At 45.3% G+C, this 25,522-nt stretch overlaps 1 protein-coding gene across 1 annotated transcript in view; it reads right to left on the reverse strand.

Moving 5' to 3' along the window:
• The window catches only part of LOC143822478 (sodium/hydrogen exchanger 2-like), a 33,073-nt gene that overhangs the window by 5,991 nt on the left and 1,560 nt on the right, over positions 1 to 25,522 (reverse strand). The window contains exons 2-10 of the mRNA XM_077307666.1: positions 22,139 to 22,602; positions 21,214 to 21,464; positions 19,053 to 19,270; positions 16,789 to 16,985; positions 13,473 to 13,562; positions 9,793 to 9,863; positions 8,381 to 8,545; positions 6,080 to 6,188; positions 4,625 to 4,753 (exon numbers count right to left, since the gene is read on the reverse strand). Coding sequence (XP_077163781.1) covers positions 4,625 to 4,753; positions 6,080 to 6,188; positions 8,381 to 8,545; positions 9,793 to 9,863; positions 13,473 to 13,562; positions 16,789 to 16,985; positions 19,053 to 19,270; positions 21,214 to 21,464; positions 22,139 to 22,602 — 1,694 coding nt within the window. The remainder of the gene's footprint in view (positions 1 to 4,624; positions 4,754 to 6,079; positions 6,189 to 8,380; positions 8,546 to 9,792; positions 9,864 to 13,472; positions 13,563 to 16,788; positions 16,986 to 19,052; positions 19,271 to 21,213; positions 21,465 to 22,138; positions 22,603 to 25,522) is intronic.

Here is a 25,522-nt window from a genome sequence, read left to right on the forward strand (position 1 = left end):
TGATGAGTTATTATTTCTCTTCTCACCCATGCTTTAGGCTGGAAAACAGAACATCCACTTTACTGGGTCCCAGTCATCCAAGCTAATCTGAAATGAGCAGGTTGACCAGCCAGGTTGGGCAGTAGATATTTGGCAATCCATGCAGGCGTATTCTTTGGCTTCATGCTGAGAAGCCAGCAGAGGGCTTGCTAGGCATAGGCCCCTGCTAGGGAGCCCTCTGCCCTTTCTCTAAAGCACTAATCTCCATTCCTCAAGGGCGCCTGTCTGCACACTGAATGCCTCGATGTGTCTGTTCTCTTTTCCAAGCAGAGAGCAAGTCTCGGATGGATGTGTGATCTGGCAGGTGGGCCCTCCAAGTCCAGGCTGCCAAAAAAAGCTCTGGCCACCTCCCAACTGCCAATTTCCATTTTGCTTTGTTTCTTTCCTCCTTTAACAAGAGATCCTGTGCTCTTCGTCCTTTGTTTCCCCAACATATCTGCCATTGTTAAGAAAACAGGGTTCACGAGTGTACAGATGTTGCCTGCTTTCCGAGAAGGTCATCCAAAATCGGTCCTTAAAAGAATACTCCAAGCATAGCCCATGGAGAATACAAATCCTACGCTCCTTGAGCCACACAAGGGTATGCTCTTTCCAAATGTGATGATTATGGCTTGTCACCTGCAAATAGCTAACTACTGTTCAGGTAGTAACATCGGTCCCCACACGCATTTTCTGGACAAGAAAGGTAGAAAAGGTTATCAAGGATGTTCCAGAAGCATGTTCTGCTGCCAAATGTCACAAGGCCCCAAATGGAAAAATAATCAGCTCTGAAGTTTATGGGGAAATTTATGTTACTCACTGGACAGTTTACAACGGGCTTGCCATTTCTGGGACATTTTCCAGAACTGAAACCAATGTTTGAGTGCCAAGGGCAAATTAACCACTGGCCTGCATGTGGACATTTTCCAATAAAATTTGCACTGTAGTCTTTCGAGACCCCAAAGACACGAGCTGGCCAAAGATTAGAAAGCTTGAAGGGGGGTTGGACATTCTTGGGGAAGTAAGTAGCAGAAGGTCCTTCACAGTTCTTCCCAGAAGGATCCTGCCACCGGAGTCTGCCACACCATGCCGTTCCCAAGTGCTGGCCACCCCCCTTCCATCACCGCCTCCCCCACAGCACTACATCACTTCTGCCAGCACCGTTGCCTTCTAAGTGTCAGGCAGCAATCTCTGTCCTTCTCTCCCAATTCCTCAAGCATCCATAGAGACTGCCTGGCAAGCTGTACACAGCACATCAATTGAGGCTTCCTGGACTCTTGCATCGCACAGGAGTTTGAGACCCCAGTTGCACATGGGTGGCTTGCTACCCTGTCTTTAAAGATACCTGGGGAATCAGGAGTAAAGGGATGCTAGCAGCTTCGCTCCTGGTTTGTGGCAGGAAGCAGGGTAGGCAGATTTCAGGAATACTGGGGCGGGGGGGGGGGGGAGTTGGAGTTCAACAGGAACAGGAGCAGGTGTGAGACAGCAGCAGAGGTTAAGAACATCAGAAGAGCCCTGCTGGATCAGGCCAGTGGTCCATCGAGTCCAGCTTCCTGTCTCGCACAGGGGCCAGCCAGTTCCTCTGGATGGTCAGCAACAGGGCACAGAGGCTGAAGCCTTCCCCTGTTGTTGCCTCCTGGTTCTGGGATTCAGAGGATGAGTGCCCCTGAATGTGGAGGTTCCTCTCAGTCCCCATAAGCTAGTAGCCATGGATAGGCTTATACTCCATGAATCTATCTAATTTCCTTAAAGCTATTTATTATTATTATTATCATTATTATTATCATTATTATCATCATCATCATCATCATCATCATCATCATCATCATCATCATCATCATTATTATTATTATTATTATTATTATTATTATTATTATTATTATTCCTCTGGCAGCAAATTCCACATTTCAATCACTCTCTACGTAAAGTAGTGTTTCCCTTGGTCCATCCTGAACCTCCTGCCCATCAGCTTTATTGGATGCTCGACCCCACCATCTAAAGCCTCATCTGACACTGCACACAATCAGGATCTTGAAGGATGACGGGCAGGCTGCACTATGCTGGGAAACACGGCTTCTCTGGGAAACCCCTCTCAGCTTCAAATTGCTGTCTTCTGCATAACTGGCTCATTGTTGACCATTGTTTGGCCTCCAAGAGATGGGCGGGTGGTTTAAAAGAATAAAAGCATCCAAAAATAATTCTCAATAAAAATGGACTCTCCAGCCCCTTATTGCAGCTCAAAGCAGTGTAATACAACCCTGGAGAGACGTCCATCTCCTATAAATCAACAGATATAGACAGGTTCATATGGACTTATTTTCAGATATTAGGGGACCTTTTATGGAAAGGTGTGTAGATCTGCCACTACTGTTGTTATAGTTTTGTTTCTGCTTCTATATAAAGTATAATTTCCCCCCTTTAATCAGTTCCTGGTTTTGAGGGGTTTTCCCCCTTGTTCTTTAAAAGAATCGCAGAATCATAGATTTGGAAGGGATCTCCAGGGTCATCTAGTCAACCTCCTGCAAAATGCAGGAAATGCACAACTACCTGCCCTCCCACAGTGACCCAGTTCCATGCCCAGATTAAATTTTAAAAGGAGCTCATTGTATTAAATCTTTGGGAATTTTAAGCTATCCCAGCTATGCTGAAAGTAATCATTAAAGACTGCATCTGTATTGTTGAATACCACTCTTAACTTTTTATAATATTCCAAGATCAGATTTTTAAATTATTGTTTCTTTTCTGTTATTTTTTGTCTTTGATTTGCCTCTAGAGTGCGGAGAAAATACAAAATAGTAATAAAGAGACAAATAACTTCTAAATACAAAAAATACTACAACCTTGCAACCTGTATTTCTTTTTTTTTTTACACATGCATTCCTCCTGTCAGTCTATTACACATTGTAGGTTTCCACATTTGTTTACTCTTGCAAATGGAGTTGTAATTGCTCCATCTTGTGGAGGAATGCACAACAGACTTTTGCATGGAAAGCTGGCAGTAAACCTGCATCTCAGCTACACCAACCAATTCATCTACTACATAGGTCGGATCTCGGTTCCCCACCTAGGCCCATTCTGCACATGTTAAATAATGCATTTTCAATGCGCTTTAGAAGTAGATTTTCCTGTTCTGCACAAGAAAATCCAGCTGCCAAAGCACACTGGAAGTACATTATCCAATGTGTGCAGAATGGGCACTAGTGTCAACCGTAACAGTCATATGACTTGTGGATTCTCCTCCAGTCCCACACATGTGGTGCTTGATTCAGACCACAGTGTGAGTGGAGAAGGAACTTCACTCCATCCCTGGGGAAATGCCATTTTCCCAGCCTGAAATAGTCAGGGTATTGGAGGGGGGGGGCTGTTTGGAAATCCCCGTTGTTTCCTAGGATACATATAGGTATTCCCAAAAGTCCAAATGCCACACCCATAATTGATCCTTCCTTTGGATCAAAGTATCCTTCCATGTAGAAAACAAGCGTAAGGGAGGAGTGGCTGAGCCCAACGGCATCCATGACATGCTGGCAGACAGATTTTTTTAAATTAGAAAATTCAGGCACTGAATTGGCACAGGCAGCAGTTGGCTCTAGATAACATATTATAGAGATACTAGTAATAAAGCCCGCTGTATGAGGAATACAGCGGGCGCTAGGAACGAACCTTTGTGTGTGTCCCCCGGTGGCGGTCCTCTGTGTCGGCTCTCTGGGGCGGCGGCTCTTTGAGGGGGCGGCCTGACGCGGCATACCAGTTGAGCCAGAGGGCGCATAAAGATGTTAAATAATGTAGGAGAGAGCACCGAGCCCTGTGGGACCCCACAAGGGAGCCGGTAAGGGTCCGATACTTCCTCTCCTATGGCTACCCTCTGTGTCCGGTTTTGGAGGAAGGAGAGTATCCAGCGTAACGCTGTACCCCTTATCCCCATACCGGCGAGGCGGCTTGCTAGCAGCTCGTGATCGACCACGTCAAACGCGGCCGACAGATCTAAAAGAACTAGCACAGCAGAGCCACCTCGGTCAAGCTGGCGACGGAGGTCATCCAACAAGGAGACCAACACAGTCTCCACCCCATGACCAGGGCGGAAGCCAGACTGGTATGGATCGAGCGCCGAAGTATCTTCCAGGAACGCTAGGAGCTGGTCCGCCGCAGCCCTTTCCACCACCTTACCCAGGAACGCTAAATGCGCTACTGGGCGGTAGCTTGCAGGGTCATGTGGGTCCAGAGATGGCTTCTTGAGGAGAGGGCACACCATCACCTCCTTCAGCACCTCAGGAAACTCCCCCGACTGGAGAGAGCACTTAACAATATCCCTGAGCTGGTCACCTATCTGTCCATCCCTCCCCTTAAGGAGCCAAGACGGACAGGGATCAAGGGGGCAGGTAGTTGCCCTCATCCTCCACAGTTTTAATTCTGAGGGGCATTTTTTTCCCCTCAGCATTTAATTCAGTGATCCGTGTCTATTTTTAAGATGGGTAGCTGTGTCAGTCTGTCTGTGGCAGTAGTAAAGAGCCAGAGTTTAGGAGGACCTGAAAGACTAACCAAATGGGCGGTTGGGGAGGAGCTTTTGTGAGTCACTGCTCTGGACCCACCCATCCATGGGACTTTGTACCTCCTTGCTCAAATGATCACTACTGTTCAAATGGATCTGCCAGCTCTTGTGCCTGAGGATCAACAGCTCCTTGGCTTGGTCAGCCGGTTCCGTTTCTCCAGGAAGGGTATGTCTGTTGTATGCCGGGACCTGTGCAGGCAAAATGAACAGATGTCAACCATTTCTCTGACATAACAGGTTCAACTCATCCATCATTAAATGGCAGGCAACGCCCCCTTCCCATGCAGTTAAGCTGAATTACGTGATGGGGGCCAGGAAATTCATGTAACACTCTTGGTCACTGAGTCCATGAGTTGGAAGAGGTCTTCTGTTTCCTCTAGTTCAGCCACCTATGTAGCCCCACCAGAGAACGACAGATAAATCCAGATGGATTGCCATGTTAGTCTGCCTGGGTCGTAGAAGAGAGACAGAGAGCTTGAAAGACTAACCAAATTTATGGCAGGGGAGGAGCTTTCTGGAGTCACGGCTCACTCTTCAGTGGGGGCAGCAGGACATCCATGCTCAGCAGAGACTGGGGTTGCCAGATGACCCCTGGCAACTGGTTTGGGGGGGGATTTACTGGGGGCAAAAGGAGAACTAAGCTGGTGTCACTGACCATGCAGTGATGTTTGTTCCAGCACGTACTGGAAGTACCAGTGACTGAAAAAATGTTCTGGAATTTGGGCAAAAACTCCATGATAGAAGTTCTTTTTACCCTAGAGTTCTGCCCAAATACTAGAGCATCTCCACACTGCCCATAACGGGATCACATCACCTCTGATACACACCAGAAGTGACATCACCACATTGCTGGGGAGTTTGCAGGGGAAGAGGTACATCCAGAAAATAGTGACACCCCCCCCCCACTGACCAAGGGACCTGGCAACCCTTTTTCCCATGTGCTGAAGGCTCTTTAGCCCTGGAACATCTGTGGTGTACAGACTGATCTAGGCCCCGAGTGTTGCATCTACATCATTTTGCTAGACATCTGGCAATTCTGGATTCATATCCAAGTAGATTTATTATAATTTCACCACATATGTCTGCCCAGAATTGGTTACCAAAGCTGATCACAAAACTCCAGTAAAAGCATTCTCAGGAAGGGATTCTTCCCAGGCTGCTTCCTGACCTTCTTCTGATGGCCCAGTCCATGACATTTGGTAACTGGAGGGAGAAAAACTCTCAAGTAGAGGAACATCCAGGCATAAAGTGTTGGGGAGAGTTGCTAACCAGGTTGGGAAATTCCTGGAGAGTTGGGGGTGACCCTGGAAAAGTCAAGATTTAGGGAGAGGAGTGACCTTGGCATGGTGCAATGCCATACAATCTACCTTACTCTGGAGATGAGTTGTAATCCCAAGCTTTCTCCAGACCCCACCTGGAAGTTGGTAACCCTAAGTTGAGGTGATTCTGTCCATTACTGTGTAAAATAGGGTTGAAACCAGCACGATCCACTCACTAGACAGAAGAAAATCTTACAGTTCTCCTGGTTTTGTACAGGTTCCTTTCCAAAATCTTTTGGATGTCGTCCATTCCATCTAGATTGAGGCTGTCTGAATCGTTGACTGATATAGGTTTATCATTTTTACTACAGGAGGGAGGGAAAAGACATAAAGGTTTCTTGACAATACTCAGAACATTATAAAAATTAAACACATTTGTGAGACAAAGTTCTTGGTAATTGTTAGTAATCCTTTGACATCAAACTTCAAATGGTCACCAAGGTAGTTGGTCAGTCAAACTTTATTACAGTCGTTCAGACCAAGTTATGTGAAGTTAATACATAAAAGACCAAACGAATATGGTCATTTGATATAATGCAGTTTAAAACAGATCATAAAATAGAGCTTAAAATTATGCTACTTTAGTGCATCGGATTTTTATGGTGGCGGCGAGCTGAATTGTCACTTGGGGGGACTCATCACTTAGCAGCCTCTTTGCTCGATTTACATCATGATGTTCTGGCAACCTTTTAAGGAGTGGTTCAATCAAGTGGCTACGAATGTCTACATAAGCAGGGCAGTGGAACAATATATGCTCTCTTGTATCAATTTCGCCACTCCCACAAAAACATTGTCTCAGTGTAAGGGGAATGTTCTCATAGCGACCCACTACAAGAGCCAAAGGCAAGACGGAGCATCTTGCAAGGGTAAATGCCCTTATTTGCTTACTTATTACCAGCTGAGACAGATAAGTGGCAGGGGCCAGAACATATCTTGTTTTAACTCAGGCCAAAAAAGTTGGAGTTTTACTCAGGTCCAGTTGATTACGATTGCCTCGTATCCACTGCTTAACTAATGATGCAACTTGATCATGAGCTAATTTGGATAATAAGTGTATGGAGAAGCCCAGACTTTGGATTCCTCTGTGAACAGCCTTAGTCCAAGAAGACTGGAAGTTGTCATTCAGGGTTAAAGAAACTGTACCCTGTGGGTTGTGTATTAATTTGGTCACCAAGGTAATTATCTCAAAGAAAGATGTCAAAGGCCTGCTGGGGTACACGTTAATTCATTTTGTCCCATGGTGGTCTCTGGCCAAACACATCTGACAGCTTTTTGTGGCTCTCAGCACAAGAGGCATATTTTAGACAAGGCTCAGGGCGATTTACATAAAATGTAGAAAGCAGTACATGGAACTCATTTTTTCATAACAACAATAATGATATTAACCATAAAACTATAACAGAGGTAACAGACTATTTGCTCCATCGAGGCCGTGGCCAGCTATGGCATTTGCCGTTCACGCACTGCTTTTCTCTCCCCTTTTTCTGACTCCTCTCTCTCTTTTCCATTCCTCTTGATCAGGCTTCATTTTAATTTTTAATATAATATTTTATTTTGTAAATTTTTTTAGTGATATGTAAGAGATAGGTGGTGGTTTTTTAGAAGGGAAAATGTTTGTAATGCTTTATTTTTGAAAAGTAATGTAATGTTTTTTCTTTACATAAAAAGAGAGCTTTTTCTTTGTAATTACACAGCAAGTGATAAGTCTGTAATTTAATGTGATTTTGGCATAGAGAAAGTTGGAAATTTATTTTTTCTTTTCTTTTCCCCTTTTGTACATTTTTTCTTTCCCTTTTCTAACTTTTATTAGTTCTTGTTAAATTTTATCTTTTTTCTTTAAAAAAAAACATTCAGATAAACTTTTTAAAAGAACACATTCTTTTAAAAGAGTTGGATTTGAATCCAAAGCACCTTAGAGACCAAGAAGGTTTCCAGTTTCCAGATCAAAGCTCCTTTCATTAGACAGATTTGACTCGCAAAAGCTTCTGCTCCCGAAATCTTGTTGATCTTTCAGGTATAACTGGACTCCAATCGCTTCTACTGCAAACCAACAGGGCTAGACTCTAGAGCAGGGGTAGTCAAACTGCGGCCCTCCAGATGTCCATGGACTACAATTCCCAGGAGCCCCCTGCCAGCATTCGCTGAAGGTTCCGAAGCCTACAGTTTGACTACCCTTGTTTTAGAGGCTTCCTCCACAGCAGGCCTGAAGGGAAGGAGGGAGCAGAATCCTGAGCAACAATTGGCCCTGAGTGGAGGATATTCCACCAATAGGAGGCTTCGGAACCTTCAGCATTTCATCAGAGTGTCCGGTCACAATTGTATGTATATAGAGCAGGGGTAGTCAAACTGCGGCCCTCCAGATGTTCATGGACTACAATTCCCAGGAGCCCCTGCCAGCATTCGCTGGCAGGGGGCTCCTGGGAATTGCAGTCCATGGACATCTGGAGGGCCGCAGTTTGACTACCCCTGCTCTAGAAAAAATGAACACCCCACTTACAGCAATGAGGAATGAGTCGGCCCACAAATGAGCTGTCCAGCTTCAGCTAACTCGATGGCATGCTTCCTTTCCAGTTTCTCGTACAAGAGCACAATACTCGATTTGGGCTGCATGTATTCCCGGAGCAAAAACTTCTGTAGGTATTTGCCATTTAAATATTCCAGTCTGCCCAGGAAATGAAAGAGAATTAATTTTATACAAGCCAGGGACCAGCTAGGAATCACAGAAGGGAGAGACAACTAGGACATCCTAAAAATGCAAGAAGACAAGTGGCCCATGTGGTTAAAAGCATCCTGTCCCACACAGCGGTCAACCAGCTGCTCCGGAGGGCCAACAAACACTGTCCCCTGATGTTGCCTCCTGGCACTGGAAATCAGAGGTTTCCTGTCTTTGGGCCTGGAGATTCGCTTTCATCATCATGGGTAGCAACTGTATGTGGGGTATATAAAGTTGCCAATCTCCAGGTTGTGGATAGAGATCTCCCGCCATTATATATTATTGAAGTTCTTCCCCTCCTCAGGCTCCACTACCAAAATCTCCAGATACTCCCTAACCTGGGGTTTATCTGCACTGGGTTTTTTAAAGCAATTGTAAGCTGCTTTGAAAATCGGGGTAGAGCTGTTCTGACCAAGCAGAAATATCAGGGCTCCTTCAGCCTCACCTCCCTCACAAGGGTGCCTGTTGCAGGGAGAGGAAAGGGAAGGCAAATATAAGCCACTTTGAGATTCCTGGAAGAGCTGTTCTGACCAAGCAGAAATATCAGGGCTCTCTCAGCCCCACCTACTTCACAGGGTGTCTGTTGTGAGGAGAGGAAGGGAAGGCGACTGTCAGCTGCTTTGAGACTCCTTTTTGGCAGAGAAAAGCAGTATATAAGAACCAACTCTTATTCTTCTTCAATAATATCAGGGCTCTCTCAGCATCACCTCCCTCACAGGGTGTCTGTGGTGGGGAGAGGAAGGGAAGGCGACTGTAAGCCACTTGGAGATTCCTTTTAGTAGAGAAAGCAGCATATAAGAACCAGCTCTCCTTCTTTGAAAACCCCAGAGACCAAGTACTAATATTCTGCATAGACCAGGTAGATTGACTTCTCCTGGATGAGGCCATTCTAGGTGTTCATGCATAGCCTCCACCAATGATACAGTGCACCCCTCAGAGGGATTTCTTCACCTAAGAATAGTGACAATCTTCTTTAATTTAGCCATTAAATAATCCAATCCTATCCTTTTGTGTTTAACAAAAAAAAGAATGAAAGGAAAGGAAAATGCTTTTTGTATGCAACAGTTATCTGCTTTGTGACACAAAGATGAATGGCACCGAGCTGTCCCTGGTGAGAGACAGAAATCCAACTCCCTGGTGTCTTCCCCCCCCTCCCTCTACACATGTAGAGACTTGTATTTTTGGCAAATCCTTACTTGTCTTTCCAGTAATACTGTCCCCAGTGTCCCGATATATCTTCTATGCCAGCCAACAAATGATCCAAGAACTAAAAAGAGAGAAAGGGTTTTGCTATTCATGGATGTACCTCTGCTGCAGACAGAATGAACTCAGGCAATTGACCTCCGAGGCCCGCAGTTGAAACAATGGCACATTTTGGGGTGAGAGTCTCAGCTCTCCTAAAGTTGAGGGGAGCTCCCTACGTATTTCCCCTTTAGAGCAGTGGTTCTCCACCTTCCTAATGCCACAACCCTTTAATACAGTTCCTCGTGTTGGGGTGACCCCAACCATAAGATTATGCAAGGGTTCCTTCACAGAAATTAAATCGAAACAGACCAATGGCATGAAGATCCATTGTTCAGGATTGTATATAAATTAGGTTTTTCCCCGGGGTTTCTTAGTTCAGTTCTGCCTCTCGTCCCATGCCAATCTCACTTTTTTCCGCTGCTCCAGACAGACGAACGTTCTATTTCACACACGCACACACACACCAAGCTGCTTACCCTACCACGACCCCTCTGAAAGGGTTGTTGGACCCCCAAAGGGGTCCTGACCCCAAGGCTGAGAACCATTGCTTTAGAGCCTCGTGAAATATTTATTATTTCTTCATTTATGAAACTTCTTGATCGACTCAAAATCCGAAGGTATGTCAATGCAACGATTCAGAGCTTGCCATATAAACTGTTAAAGCAACCAACGCAGTAATGTATATCCCTCTATCAACCATGCCAGAATTTACAGTTGACAACTGGGTTGGATCTTGATATTAGACATAATTGCACCTGAAAAATGACAGTTGCTGGTCCAGTCCCATCCCTCCTCTCCTGATCAAGTAAAGTTCATGTCCTGACATTGTGGCATACTGTGTTTCCACATCCCTGACCATAGTGAAGGCTGTGGATGAAAGGGAGTTGAGGGCATAGCATCACAACATCAGGCCATAAGCAAAATGTTAGAGATGCTCTAGTACTGAACAGGAAGTTGGACACCAGACTGCCACATTTGGTGGTAGCCATGTCTATGGCTGCTTCCACCTTGGGATTGTTCCCTGGGGGGTTGCAGAAAGCTCCTGATTCAAATGGTAAAGGTAAAGGTAAAGGTATCCCCTGTGCAAGCACCGGGTCATGTCTGACCCTTGGGGTGACGCCCTCCAGCGTTTTCATGGCAGACTCAATACGGGGTGGTTTGCCAGTGCCTTCCCCAGTCATTACCGTTTACCCCCCAGCAAGCTGGGTACTCATTTTACCGACCTCGGAAGGATGGAAGGCTGAGTCAACCTTGAGCCGGCTGCTGGGATTGGATGCCCAGCCTCAGGGGCAGAGCTTTCAGACTGCATGTCTGCTGCCTTACCACTCTGCGCCACAAGAGGCTCTGATTCAAATGGTAGCATCCTATAATTGTCCTTCCTGGCTGCCAGTGGGGTGGGAGGGGTAAGATGACCCGCTCCAGGTTAAGTAAAGCATAGAGATTTGGGAGTGAGGATCTCAGCAGGGTACAGTATCATAGATTCCACCCTCCAAAACATCAATTTTCTTTAGGGGAACTGATCTCTGTACTTTGGAGCTGAGCTGTAATTCCAGGGAGCCCCCAGGTCCTATCTGAAGGCTAGCATTCCTATAACATATAGGATATTGCTTTCAGTCCAACCATAATCCATGGGCTTCTTGGGACTTTCCACTTTGAAAGATCAAAGAAAAACCACCTTTGATCAGGTTCAAGAAAGGAATTGCAGGTTGGCCATAGGTGAAGCATCTACTTTATGGTGGTGTGTGGAGCTAAGCTCTACCTTCAGAATGGCAGAGCTAAGTTGCATACTTCTTCATACCCTTTTGGCCCTTTAAAGGCCTTTTTTTCATTTCCCAAATGAGCTATGCTGTATGGAAGTGGCCTATATTGTACCACCTAGTTTCCCCCTTAAAGGCCTGGGGTGATACGAAGAACTTAACCTAGCCAAGGAATTAGTTGGAAAGTAAGGAAAAATAAGTGACAGATGCTCCAATTATCTCCATTTACCAGGGTCAGGCTTATCTTTTGATTAATAATTCCACTCTTTGTTGGTTCAACTCAAACTTTGATGGTTCAGATAAATTCTTCTAAGTTGAAGGACAGAACTGGGCCTGCCAAAAATATTTGTTCTACAGTCCCCAAATCAACAAAATATTGCATCAGTTTTGAATTGGTGGAAAGGACTATACCATCTCAAACTGCAGGTGAGGGAAAAACTTCACAGCAAGTAGAACCATGAGCTGTGGACTGGGCTACGTTTTCCTCATACACTATTTTTTATTATTTGCACAGAGTCTTTGATATGGGGAAACATTCAAAAGGCATTCCTGACCTGTCAGAAGGATGAAATGACATAGTCTGTCCTTACTTCATAAGATTTAGGCTCCTTGCTCAACTGCTTGTGTCGATACCTAGCACCAGCAACATTTTCTTCTCCCATAGCTGTTTTAAGGATGTCATCTAAAGTGTTTCATTTCTGATATTTATTTATGTGTTTATTTGTCTGATTATTAGCCTGCCTCTCTCAAGAGACTCAGAGTTTCCACATCAAGGACAAGCATAGGGCAGTCTAGAAGTGACCGTGGCATGAATCATTGTGGCCAGACGGTCCGGAAGCAGGTAGGGTGCTAGTAGCCTTGCCTAATGAAGATGGTAAAATGCCATACAAGCCACTCCTATGACCTGGGCCTCCATAGGAAGGGATCATCCAGAATAACCCCAAGATTCCTTCCCATGGACAGAATGTTAAGTCATGCCCCGGCTAAGGTGGGGAGATACACTTCCTGTCCTGCCTCTTTCCTGCTCAGCCACAGGACCTCCGTCTTTAAGGAGTTGAGTTTCAGATGACTCTGCTCTAACCATCCAGTAATGGTTTCTAAACATCTGGCAAATGCATCTGGGGGGCAATCCGAGTGGCCGTCCATGAGGAGACAGAGCTGGGTATCATCTGCATATTGATGACACTGCAGCCCATATCTCTGAACCAGCTGTCCTAGAGGGTGCGTAAAGATGTTAATTAATGTGGGGGAGAATACTTGCTCCTGTGGGACCCACAAGAGAGTTGATAGGGGCACGATAAAACCTCCCCCACAGCAACCCTCTGTGTCCTTTTTCATAAAAAGGAGCCCAGTCACTTAAGGGCTGTCCCCTGAATTCCAGGATCGGTGAGGCAGTAGGCCAATTACTCATGGTCGACCACATCGAATGCAGCCGACAGATCAAGCATCATGAGTATGACCAAATCACCACAGTCCAGCTGGTGTTAGAGACCAAGGCGACCAACACTTTCTCCATTCCATGGCCAGGACATAAGCTCAACTGGTATGGGTCAAGTGCCAAAGCTTCCTCCAAGTATGCCAGGAGCTGGTCCACTGTGGTCCTTTCAACTACCTTTCCCAGAAACACAAGATGCAAGACTGGGCAGTAGCTGGCCGGATACCATGGGTCCCATGATGATTTTTTGTCAGCAAAGGGAAGACCACCTCCCCCTTCAGCACCCCAGTAGCCAGGGTAAGGTTGACAATCTCTCTGAGGGCCTCCTACCCACTGGTCATTCGTTTTGAGTAACCAAGATGGACAAGGATCAAGGGGGCAGGTGGCCATTCATACTTTATAAGCCATTTCTCTATGTTCCTTCAGCTTATGAACTTACCCGGATGTGAATTTGTTCTCCCACAGTGGGGGCACTTTCTTGTTTTCTGGTGACAGCTAGCAAGTTGACAAGAGGACGAATGGTCACTCCCTGTGGGGCAAGAGAAAATTAAATAAATAAACCACTAATTTAATGCAAGCCTAACTACTTTATATGAAACTTGCATTTCTGGCCATTTGAGAAAATCATTAAGATCAACAAGAAAAACAAAACACTGAAACTGAAGAGAATCAGAACAAGACGAACCGGTCAGTGCAGAAGTGGATGGGTTTTAAAATAGAACAACATTGGCCCTGATAGAACAGCTGATTAGTTCTGGAGACTGCTCAAAGGGGGAAAACATTAGATGCATCGTGAAGAAGAAGAAGAAGAAGAAGAAGAAGAAGAAGAAGAAGAAGAAGAAGAAGAAGAAGAAGAAGAAGAAGAAGAAGAAGAGTTGGTTCTTATATGCTGCTTTTCTCTACCCAAAGGAATCTCAAAGCGGCTTACAGTCGCCTTCCCTTTTCTCTCCTCACAACAGACACCCTGTGGGGTAGGTGAGGCTGAGAGAGCTTCTGACAGGACTGCTCAGTTAGAACAGATCTATCAGTGCAAGCCCAAGTCTGAAGAATGTTTCAGGGATTTCTCAACAGTAAAAATGGCGAGAAAGGCTGTTCTAATTGATCATTCAGTTATTGGAAATTTATTTTAGTTCAGTACTGGAGACCAAGATCTGCTTGCTTTGTAACCCTTCACCTACAGAGGAATACAGAACAGCTCGAATATAGGTAAGCTAAAGAAATGTGCCCGAAGCAGCCTGAAGATAGTCCTGACATATTTAGACATAGATTCTAGATTTCACCTATACTGAGCGATGCCCAGAATGGGAGGGGTGTGTGTGTGTGGCTATATTAGGTTGCCGCCATTGTCTTTGCCATATGTGTAAACTGTTTTAATCGTTCTATGGGGATTTTAATTGTATGGATGTTTGTATTGTGTTAACCACTGCGGGCCAGTTATGGAAGCAGTGGTATAAAAATATATTGTTATTGTTATTGTTATTGTTATTGTTATTGTTATTGTTATTGTTATTGTTATTGTTATTGTTATTGTTATTGTTATTGTTATTGTTATTGTTATTGTTATTGTTATTGTTATTGTTATTGTTGGCCACTGTAATTTTACATCCTTGATAGTAATTTTTAATAAAGGTTGATAGGAACCTTAGAGGTTGAGCAGTAGAATATACTAAATGTTAAAATACAAATGTTTATTATTATTCATGTGCACATTTAAGATTTTTAAAAAAAAGTGATTTAGGAAGTGTGCATGCACGTGAAGACTTACACCTTGAATAAATCTTTGTTGGTCTTAAAGGTGCCAGTGGACTCTGATTTTGTTGTGTTACAGGGTTGCTGTGAGTATAAAATGGAAGATGGAGAGAACAAGGCTTTAAGCCACTTTTGGCTCCCATTGGGGAGAAAAATCAGGCTGTAAATACTGAAATCATGCGGAAATGTATGTAATTGCACCACTATGCGCCGTTTAAAGCATTGTTCTCATGTTAACCACCAGGTGGCACGAAAATGCAAAGAAACCGGCTGTTTCAGGCACTCTTTCCTCAAAGAAACACATCTGATCACCAGCAGCAACCTGAAATATATTTTTGGCGTGAAAGCCTGTAGACTTCGTCACAGGTTCTCATTGTTGTTGTTTTTTAAGTTGCTGGCAAAATAACAAAAGGAAAGTGCTGCTTTCTCCATGAGATTACATATAAGCCATTTAGGAACTTTTGTAAACCAGCACACGATGAAACTCCATATAGATGTTTTCTTCAACACAGCTTCTTCAGTACTGAGGTTTCCCCATCCATTTTTTGGCTCCACTTCTTTCCTCTCCTTCACCCTGACTGTGGTTGCTGACAAGTGGGTTTCCCCACCAAACACCCACCCACCCAATTAGGGTTGCCAGGTCCAGCTGGGCATCCCATTTGAGAGGAGCTGGGGCATGGGGGCAGGCATCACTGACAGCATGGCATCCCTCCCAGGAAAGCCCAGAAGTGATGTCACACCTCTCTAGGAATCGCCGGAAACTCTATGGTTTTAACTCTGCAGAAGTTAGAACCATCATGTCTTCAACCCAGAAAAAAAAATTTTTTTCTCCTCCTGCTGCTTTGAACTGCTGTCAGTAGATCAAAACATTCTGGCCTCCTCTTCTCTCTCTGCAGCCTCTAGTCTCCCTTTTCAAGGGACTAGAGACTCCCAGGAATGGAATCCAGTTCTGACAATGCCACTCTAAGCAGAGTTTCGCCCTCCTAAGGTCATGAGGTGATCCAGAGAAGCTTTGTCACTGACCCAGCCAGGGTGCTTCTGGAGGAGGCATAAAAATACCTTGACCCATCCTGGTTTCCACCAAAACTCCAGTTCTCCAGCCACTGCTTCCGTGTGTCTCCCACCTCACCAAATGTGATTCTCAAAGCCAATTTTCAAATAACAATAGGTTTGTAGTATGTGTGGGTATTTTTAAAGGTGATTCATATTGTAAGCTCATTGACGGTATGGCGCAGGGAGAGGCAGATCTGGGAAATTTGCAGCTTTTCCAAAAATGAAGTGTCCTTCCACTTCAAAAAAAGTCTACACCTTGTGTTGGTTCCAACCAGCTTTTCTGCTGCTGAAAAACAAAGGAAGGGGACCTCCTTAAGCACCTAACATGGCTAGGCTTGGAATCATGGAAACTGCATGGACCAAGGGTACAGGGAACGGGGGTTTTAGTACTGAGGGGAATTGGGTGAGCGTGGCTCCATTTCTACATGACGACATGGCCTCACTTCAAAGGAAGTGTGGAACACATGGGGAGGGTCAGATCCAAATTCTGAAACAAATTATCCATAATAAATGCCCTTTTGTGGAAGGGGTGTGCAAAGTCAGAGCATCCACTGGGGATTCAACTCTCCAGGAAATAGCAGCAACAACAACATGCAGAGAAGCTGGTTGAATCCAGTAAATAGGGAAGATTCTACCCAAAGGAGTGTAATAATTATTGTCAAATCCATGGGTTCAGAGGTGGACACGGACGCCGGTAGTGATTTGGGCTCTTTATAAGGACTCCAGCATAGTACAGGCAGAACTGAGCTGTACCCAAAACTAAACCAGAACCCCCCAGAAAAAACAACAACTTATAGATATAAGCAAACAATGGATATTGCCACCAATGTGCACTATGGTTGGTTTTAGTTTAAACTGACTGGATCCAGCAGATGGGAGCTATGATCCTGCCTCAGACCTCAAGCTCAGTCCTCAGCAGGTCTACAAACACCAAAATAACCACCTGCATTTACCTGAATAAACACTGTGAAGAGGATGACCACTGTTGTGGCTGCAATGAAGAGCTTCTTTCTCGGCAAGTTTGGGAGCAGGAAAACCAGAGAGAAGCAGATGGCACCTCTCAGTCCCCCATAGGCAATAATGAACTGGTCTTTTGAGGTCACAGTATTCACGTGAGATCTATTGATGATGAAAGTCAGCACAAGGACACCTAAAAGAAAGGAAGAGGGATGGCAAATCATGTGGGATGAAGGGAAAATAAATCAGAAGGATTAAAATGTTTATATATAATATTCATATAAAAACTTCTTGTGAAGAATACACATGAGGAAATGATGTATAATGTCCCGTTCCTGATTCTGCAGTGGAATACATGGGAAGCATCCATGTGAGAATCCCAGGATTGGTGGAAAACATGGCGGCCATACACTGAAGGTCTGTTCGCACGACCTCTCAGGCCTTTTCCATCTTCCTCTGTAACTCGTGTTTCCATATATTCAAATACCCTTGTGCAGGGGTAGTCAAACTGCGGCCCTCCAGATGTCCATGGACTACAATTCCCAGGAGCCCCTGCCAGCATTCGCTGGCAGGGGCTCCTGGGAATTGTAGTCCATGGACATCTGGAGGGCCGCAGTTTGACTACCCCTGCCCTTGTGTCTTAGGTGTTAATATCTTTATTTCCCTTTGTCTCTCCTCTATAGCTTCGGCATCTACACATATATCGGCTGATGAAACGTCTCCCTTTTGACTGTAAGCCATCTTGATCCTTCAATTTAAGGTTGTAATCACCACTAGATGGCACTGCTGCCTTGTGACGTGGAATACCTTTCCCCAAAAAAAGAACCACCCTCCTGCCTGGGAAGCTTGTTCCAGACCGCAGCCTGAGCGTATTCAAAGTTATCGAGCAAAAGTTGACTCTTTAAAGAAGAGGATTGAGTGGCATTTGCATTTCAAAGCGTGGCCTCAGATGCAAAAAGTTGTCCTGGAACCAAGGAGAAAAGAGAATTCCAGGTTGTTCCAATATCTTTTCCTTTACTATCACACGGTAGAGGGGACATCTGTCTGTTTTTCACTATTCCTGGCCAAGAGTCTTCTCATTAAGGTAAGCGTTCAACAAGAATAAGGTTTTATTGGTCTTAAAACCATCACAAAACCTAAGCAGGGTTCTGACTGACTCATACTTCCAACAAACACATTCCAGACATCCTGCTGTTGAAGGTATGTGGCATTCCATGAAAAACAAAATGGCTTCCTATCGCTCCACAACAAAAGGTAAAGCAAAGCTTAAGCGCTTACAAAACCTAAGAGGCAAATGCCCTGAAAACAAGACTACTTAAATCAATCCAATAAGGCATGTTACCTGGAAGTTAGAATCATAGAGTTGGAAGTTACCTCTTGGGTCATCTAGCCCAACCCCCTGCACTATGCAGGACACCCACAGCCCTCTCGCTCATCCACTGTCACCTGCCACCCCCTTGAACCTTCACAGAATCAGCCTCTCTGTCAGATGGCTCTCCAGCCTCTGTTTAGAAATCTCCAAAGATGGAGAACCCACCACCTCCCGAGGAAGCCTGTTCCACTGAGAAACCGCTCTAACTGGCAGGAACTTCTTCCAGATGTTTAGACGGAATTTCTTTTGAATTAATTTCATCCCATTGGTTTTGGTCCGTCCCTCCGGGGCAAGAGAGAACAACTCTGCTCCATCCTCCATATGGCACCCTTTTAAATACTTGAAGATGGTTATCAGATCCCCTCTCAGTCGCCTCCTCTCCAAGCTAAACAGACCAAGCTCCCCCAGCCTTTCTTCATACAACATGGTCTCCAAACTAGGCTCCTCCTTAAAGAGCAAGCACTGTTTACATTTCCCCTTGACATCTAATACATGCAGTTGCTATATATATACAATTTATAATCCTGCCAAGGCAGCACAATGGCTCTGTTTCTAAAAAAGCCTTCTGTGTTGCAGCATTTTTAGGCAATGATTTTAGAATTAGTTCTATGTTCATAATCATAGAATCATAGAGTTGGAAGGGGCCATACAGTCCATCTAGTCCAACCCCTTGCTCTACGCAGGATCAGCCCAAAGCATCCTAAAGCATCCTAATGAATTGGAGAAATATTGTTGTGCCATCTTAGATTCTGTATATTTTGTTTTTAATTGTCAATAAAGGCTTCTGTATTTAACAGAATTCGATTCTGCATCATATGGGTCAGCCTGCTTTCAGCTTAGAGGATGACTTTTCCCCCCCACATCACCCAAAAGAGGAGATCTCAATACCTAGCGCTCTCCAAAGAAGGCAGAAGAGGACTGTGAAGCAAATATATGGCCAGCTCCATTCGTGATTGTCACCGATGGTGGAAACGCCAAGGAAGATAAAGATGAGGGTGTCGCTGACGCTGCTCCACATCTTCATGAAGTATTTAATGGTTGTGTGGGATTTCAGAGAGATGTTAGCCTCCACGTAACGCTTCATGCCCATTGCACAAGCAATGATTCTGAGAAAAGAAAAGAAAAGCCCAGCAAGGCCATCTAGTCCAACCCCCTGCTCAACGCAGGATCAGCCCTAAGCATCCTAAAGCATCCAAGAAAAGTGTGTATCCAACCTTTGCTTGAAGACTGCCAGTGAGGGGGAGCTCACCACCTCCTTAGGCAGCCTATTCCACTGCTGAACTACTCTGACTGTGAATTTTTTCCCCCTGATATCTAGCCTATATCGTTGTACTTGTAGTTTAAACCCATTACTGTGCGTCCATTCCTCTGCAGCCAATGGGAACAGCATCCTGCCCTCCTCCAAATGACAAATACTTAAAGAGGGCTATCATGTCCCCTCTCAAACTCCTTTTCTCCAGGCTGAACATTCCCAAGTCCCTCAACCTATCTTCATAGGGCTTGGTCCCTTGGCCCCAGATCATCCTCGTCGCTCTCCTCTGTACCCTTTCAATTTTATCTATGTCCTTCTTGAAGTGAGGCCTCCAGAACTGCACACAGTACTCCAGGTGTGGTCTGACCAGTGCCGTATACAATGGGACTATGACGTCTTGTGATTTTGATGTGTTGTAACATCGTTTACGGCCGCATGGCCATAAGTGGAGTCACAGAGTTGTGGGATGATCTAGGATTTCCCTGGAACTCTACTGTAAGAACTATGGAGCTCCTTTTTGAGTCTGCAGGCCCCTTTGGAACACTGAAACATGCTAAGGGCACAATCAGAAAATGGCTGCCACAGAGGAAGTACAGAAAATCACAATCACAGTTGCCATAGGAGCCGGAGCCAGCCACAAAACATCAGGGAATGAGGATATGTGCAATTATCATAGTCACAATTCAACATTTCAGGAAGAAGCTGTGATTAAAGGATGCTTTTTAAAATGGACCCCAAAAGTTAGATGTCCTCAAAATACAAATATTCAAATTACTAGAGATTAAGCCCGTTGCACCCAGGGAAACAACGGGTGCTAGGATGCTCACCTGCACATTGGCCTTCCTGAGGACTGGCTCCATGTAAGAAGCTCCTGCCTACCCCTGGACTCTTGAGGCCCTACCTCAAAACCTCAAGGAACATTCCTGACCCATGGTCACCAACCTTCAGGTACAGCCTGGAAATCTCCTGGAATTGGAGGTCATCTGCAGACTATAGAGATCAGCTCCCCGGAGAAAAATGGCTGTTTTTGAGGGGGGACTCTGCCATGACAACTCATCTCCAGGATCCTGGAGGTGAATGGTCTTGCTTGGGAGAGGACAACTCTGTGGCACTGTGCCCGAGAGAGGTTGCACCATGTCAATCTCTAGTTGAGGCCTAGGGATTTGCTGGAATGGCAGGTCATCTCCAGGCAACAAAGTTCAGTCGCTCTGGAGAAAAGGGCTAATTGGGAGGGGGGACTCTCTGGCTTGAGATCCCATGGAGGTGCAGGGTTGCCAGGCTACAGGTGGGAAATAACGTGAAATGCTGGGTGGCAGGAATTGCTAATAATAATAAATATCAACTAATTCATAAACTTGTCACAACTAAAATATGAGCAAGCTTTGGAAAGGCAACAAGTCTTTGTCTTTCTTTGTCTTAGATTATTATGTGATAATGACCATGCTTGAAGAAATGTATGTTCTCCTTTATGCCTAATTATACTAAGGCAAGGAATGTGATCATTTTTGGGCTTTACCTAATTTTTCAAACCTTCCATACTTTCTTTTTGCCTCAGTAAAAATCTCCCTCATAACATTAACAACAGAGCAGTTTGCTTTCTCAGTCCATGGCTTAGGCCAGGGGTAGTCAAACTGCGGCCCTCCAGATGTCCATGGACTACAATTCCCAGAAGCTCCTGCCAGCAAATGCTGGCAGGGGCTTCTGGGAATTGTAGTCCATGGACATCTGGAGGGCCGCAGTTTGACTACCCCTGGCTTAGGCCCTATTCTGTTGAGCATTAAGCTCCAATCGACTTACGCCACGATACCCGAAAGGTGGAGCATTTCTGCTGTGAGGTAAGACAGGTAGCTGTAGAGGAAGACGAAAAGGGGCTCGATCACGAGGATATTCTTGGTGAAGCGAGTGGTAAAGGCGGCTATCATGCCGAAGAGGAGGCCAACCAAGACGCCCCCTATCCCGACCACAAAAAATTTCCCAATTCCTGCAAACACATCCGCCATTTTGATTGATGGCATTTCAGCATAGGAGCGAAACAGCTTGTACAGGACCTAGAAGGCAAACAAGAATTAGAGTGGTTAAAAAGCCAGAAAAGTCATTTCTGTGCAATCCCCGTTAAAGTACATTCCCTGCTCACCATACTATGCCAGAGGGTCACTCCTGCTGTACGTCTCACCCCTTAGTGATAACCTCTTTTCTCCTGTTAGAGCTCTCACAGCCCCACCTCCCCACTACAGTGGGAAGAGGCGGGGAAAGGTGCTTGTTTGGTGTAGTGGTTAGGAGTGCGGACTTCTAATCTGGCATGCCGGGTTCGATTCTGCGCTCCCCCACATGCAACCAGCTGGGTGACCTTGGGATCGCCATGGCACTAATAAAACTGTTCTGACCGAGCAGTGATATCGGGGCTCTCTCAGCCTCACCCACCTCACAGGGTGTGTGTTGTGGGGAGAGGAATGGGAAGGCGACTGTAAGCCGCTTTGACCCTCCTTCGGGTAGGGAAAAGCAGCATATAAGAACCAACTCTTCTTCTTCTTGTTTGCCACTTTGGTACTCCTTTGAGTGATGAAAACCAGATTGTCAAAGAACTGCTCTTCTTCTTTAGGGAGAAAAATAATGATAAATACACTAAAAACATGGGCAGCTATAAGAATTAGGAAAGGTCTTTCTCTGCCTGAGACTTTCGATTCAGCAGCATCCTAAATTCAAGCCTCCAAGCTATACTTACAACAGTTACAGCATCGTTGAGGAGAGATTCTCCGAAAACCAGAATGTGAAGCTTTTCGTTGACATGGATCTCTTCAAACACGGACAGCACAGCAACAGGGTCAACGGCAGCAATCAAGCTACTAAACCAGAGATTATGGAGCAAGGAGATATCACGCAGCTGGAAGGCTTCCACTTGGCATATCCCAAAGAGTGAAAAGCCGATCCCAAAGACGTTCCACATGGTCCCCACCACAGCATACAAGAGGATTGTCCCAATGTTCTCAAAGAAAGGGCGACTGGGCATGAAATAGCCCGCATCTAAGACGATGGGTGGCAAGAGGTAGAGGAAGAAGATATCGCTGTCCATGACTGGAGGAGACTTGTCATTTAGACCATAGATGATCCCTCCCATGATGAGGCCCACAAAGATCAATAAGCAGCTCTCAGGTACAACGGAGGATAGTTTTTCAAATAGATGGAAACCTGCCAAAGACCAAAGGCAACGTTGTTATCTCTGGACATAATTAGTGATTCATACTTCCGACAACGTGGTGATGAAGCTTCTAAACCTCCAGAATGCCCCCCGTTCATGCCTGGAGGCTGAGGACACTCAACTTGGGTGGAAAGGGGGAGCCTGCAGACTTTAAAGCAGGGGTAGTCAAACTGCGGCCCTCCAGATGTCCATGGACTACAATTCCCAGGAGCCCCTGCCAGCGAATAAATGAAATTTTAGATTCTAAGCAAGTGTAGTTTTTGCTATAGTTTATCTGCATGCCTTGAGCCTCTTGTGGTGCAGAGTGGTAAGGCAGCAGAAATGTTGTCTGAAAGCTCTGCCCATGAGGCTAGGAGTTCAGTCCCAGCAGCCGGCTCAAGGTTGACTCAGCCTTCCATCCTTCCGAGGTTGGTAAAATGAGTACCCAGCTTGCTGGGGGGTAAACGGTAATGATTGGGGAAGGCACTGGCAAACCACCCAGTATTGAGTCTGCCATGAAAACGCTGGAGGGTGTCACCCCAAGGGTCAGACTTGACTCGGTGCTTGCACAGGGGATACCTTTACCTTTTTACCTTTATCTGCATGCCAAACATCTCTGGGTTGACAAGCAACCCCAGAACTTTGGATCTCGGACTGGATGTCTCAAAAGCTACCAGGATCTACATTTTCATAGATGCTCATTAAATACCTTGACAGCAATAGGGTCAACTCTGCACTGTCTTTTCAGGGACTGAGAGGTTTTAGAAAGAAAAAGAAATCTCCGTTGATTGTCCGTGTTTCCAGCAAGCTTTCAAGAGCTCATAATCAAAGATTCTATTTTAAACACATGCTGATCACTCAACCCTTAAACGAGTGGAAAATATCAATACAACCCTCTAAATACCACCCCTGGTACATCGGGCCAAGATGGGCAGCTAATTTGCACATCTGAATAATTTATAAGCAAATTCTTTGCAACCTCATTGGGATGATGAGGCCATTTGATAGGGGAAAGGTGTTGGGGGAAGATGACTCTTAAGCACACTGCTCTGGGCCCACAGCAATTGACAGAGCAGCAGACTACAAGTCATTCCAGCACTTGAGAATATCTAGAATCATAGAATCATAGAGTTGGAAGGGGCCATACAGGCCATCTAGTCCAACCCCCTGCTCAACGCAGGATCAGCCCTAAGCATCCTAAAGCATCCAAGAAAAGTGTGTATCCAAGTGTCCCTTTTTATCTGGGATTCTCTTTTTTTCCTGGTTCCCATATCTTTTTAAGGCTGTGCCCCCTTTTTGTTTGTATCTCTTGGGATGTCTTTTAAAAATGTTGTTAGTCTGAAACATTCTGAGAAGAGTGGAATAGGGAATGGACGTCCCTCAGCTCAGGGACAGGATGGGGTGTAGAGGTTGCCATTTTAAGAAAATGCAGCTGCTATTCCTAAACAAGTCTTGGCTAGGTCAGTACTGTGACTGGAGAGCCACAGAAACAAGTGAGCCTTCTGAACCCATTGTGGGACCACTAGGATCTGCTTGCGTTATCTTTAACCCACAGAACAAACACCATCTTGGTTTTGAAATCCACAATTAGATTTCCTTTAACTTTCCTGGAGGAGTCATAGGCTATTTGACTTTCTCAGCAGTGGCAAAAGAATGGCTCCTTTCACAATGTTAGCACTGTTTGCAGTTATAAACCAAAATACAATATTTGCAAAACCCCTAGGATGTTGTGGGTTGCCAATCTCCAGGTGGGGTCTGGAGATCTCCTGGAGCCACAATTGATTTTCAGAATATAGAGCTCAGTTCTCTGGAAGAAAATGGTCATTTCAGTGCGAGGAGTGTATGGCATTAAAGCCAGCTCAAGTCCCTCTTCTCCCAGTTTGGTGTAGTGGTTAGGAGTGCGGACTTCTAATCTGGCATGCTGGGTTTGATTCTGCGCCTCCCCCACATGCAGCCAGCTGGGTGACCTTGGGCTCGCCATGGCACTGGTAAAACTGTTCTGATCGAGCAGGAATATCAGGGCTCTCTCAGCCTCACCCACACCACAGGGTGTCTGTTGTGGGGAGAGGAATGGGAAAGCGACTGTAAGCCGCTTTGAGCCTCCTTTGGGTAGGGAAAAGCGGCATATAAGAACCAACTCTTCTTCTTCTTCTTCTTCTCCCCCAAACCCCACCCTCCAGGCTTTACCCTCAAATCCCCAGGAATTTTCCAGCCCAGAGTTGGCAACCTTAATGCCCTTCCTTAGCACTCTAACAGCACCCTACTGGGACAGCTTTTTGCAAGGATTACGGGGGAAGATGTGTCAAATGGGTTGAGCGTTTCACAAAATATGCTATGTAAACTGTTATTTTGTAGATTATAACCTGCCTGTTGATTCCAAAGATCTTTAAGATTCAAACACGTTGTATACCACTGCCCTCGACAAATTCAAACAAATCTGTTGTAACATGTTACAACAAATTAGAGCGGCCAACCTCCCAGTGGGGCTTGGAGTTCTGGAGTTACAACTGACCAACATAGAAGAAGAAGAAGAAGAAGAAGAAGAAGAAGAAGAAGAAGAAGAAGAAGAAGAAGAAGAAGGAGAAGGAGAAGGAGAAGGAGAAGGAGAAGGAGAAGGAGAAGGAGAAGGAGAAGGAGAAGGAGAAGGAGAAGGAGAAGGAGAAGGAGAAGGAGAAGGAGAAGGAGAAGGAGAAGGAGAAGGAGAAGGAGAAGGAGAAGGAGAAGGAGAAGAAGAAGAAGAAGAAGAAGAAGAAGAAGAAGAAGAAGAAGAAGAAGAAGAAGAAGAAGAAGAAGAAGAAGAAGAAGAGTTGGTTCTTATATGCCGCTTTTCCCTACCCGAAGGAGGCTCAAAGCAGCTTACAGTTGCCTTCCCATTCCTCTCCCCACAACAGACACCCTGTAGGGTGGGTGAGGCTGAGAGAGCCCTGATAT

This window comes from Paroedura picta, chromosome 13 (genome assembly GCF_049243985.1).
Source record: "Paroedura picta isolate Pp20150507F chromosome 13, Ppicta_v3.0, whole genome shotgun sequence".
Classification (NCBI taxonomy): Eukaryota; Metazoa; Chordata; class Lepidosauria; order Squamata; family Gekkonidae; genus Paroedura; species Paroedura picta.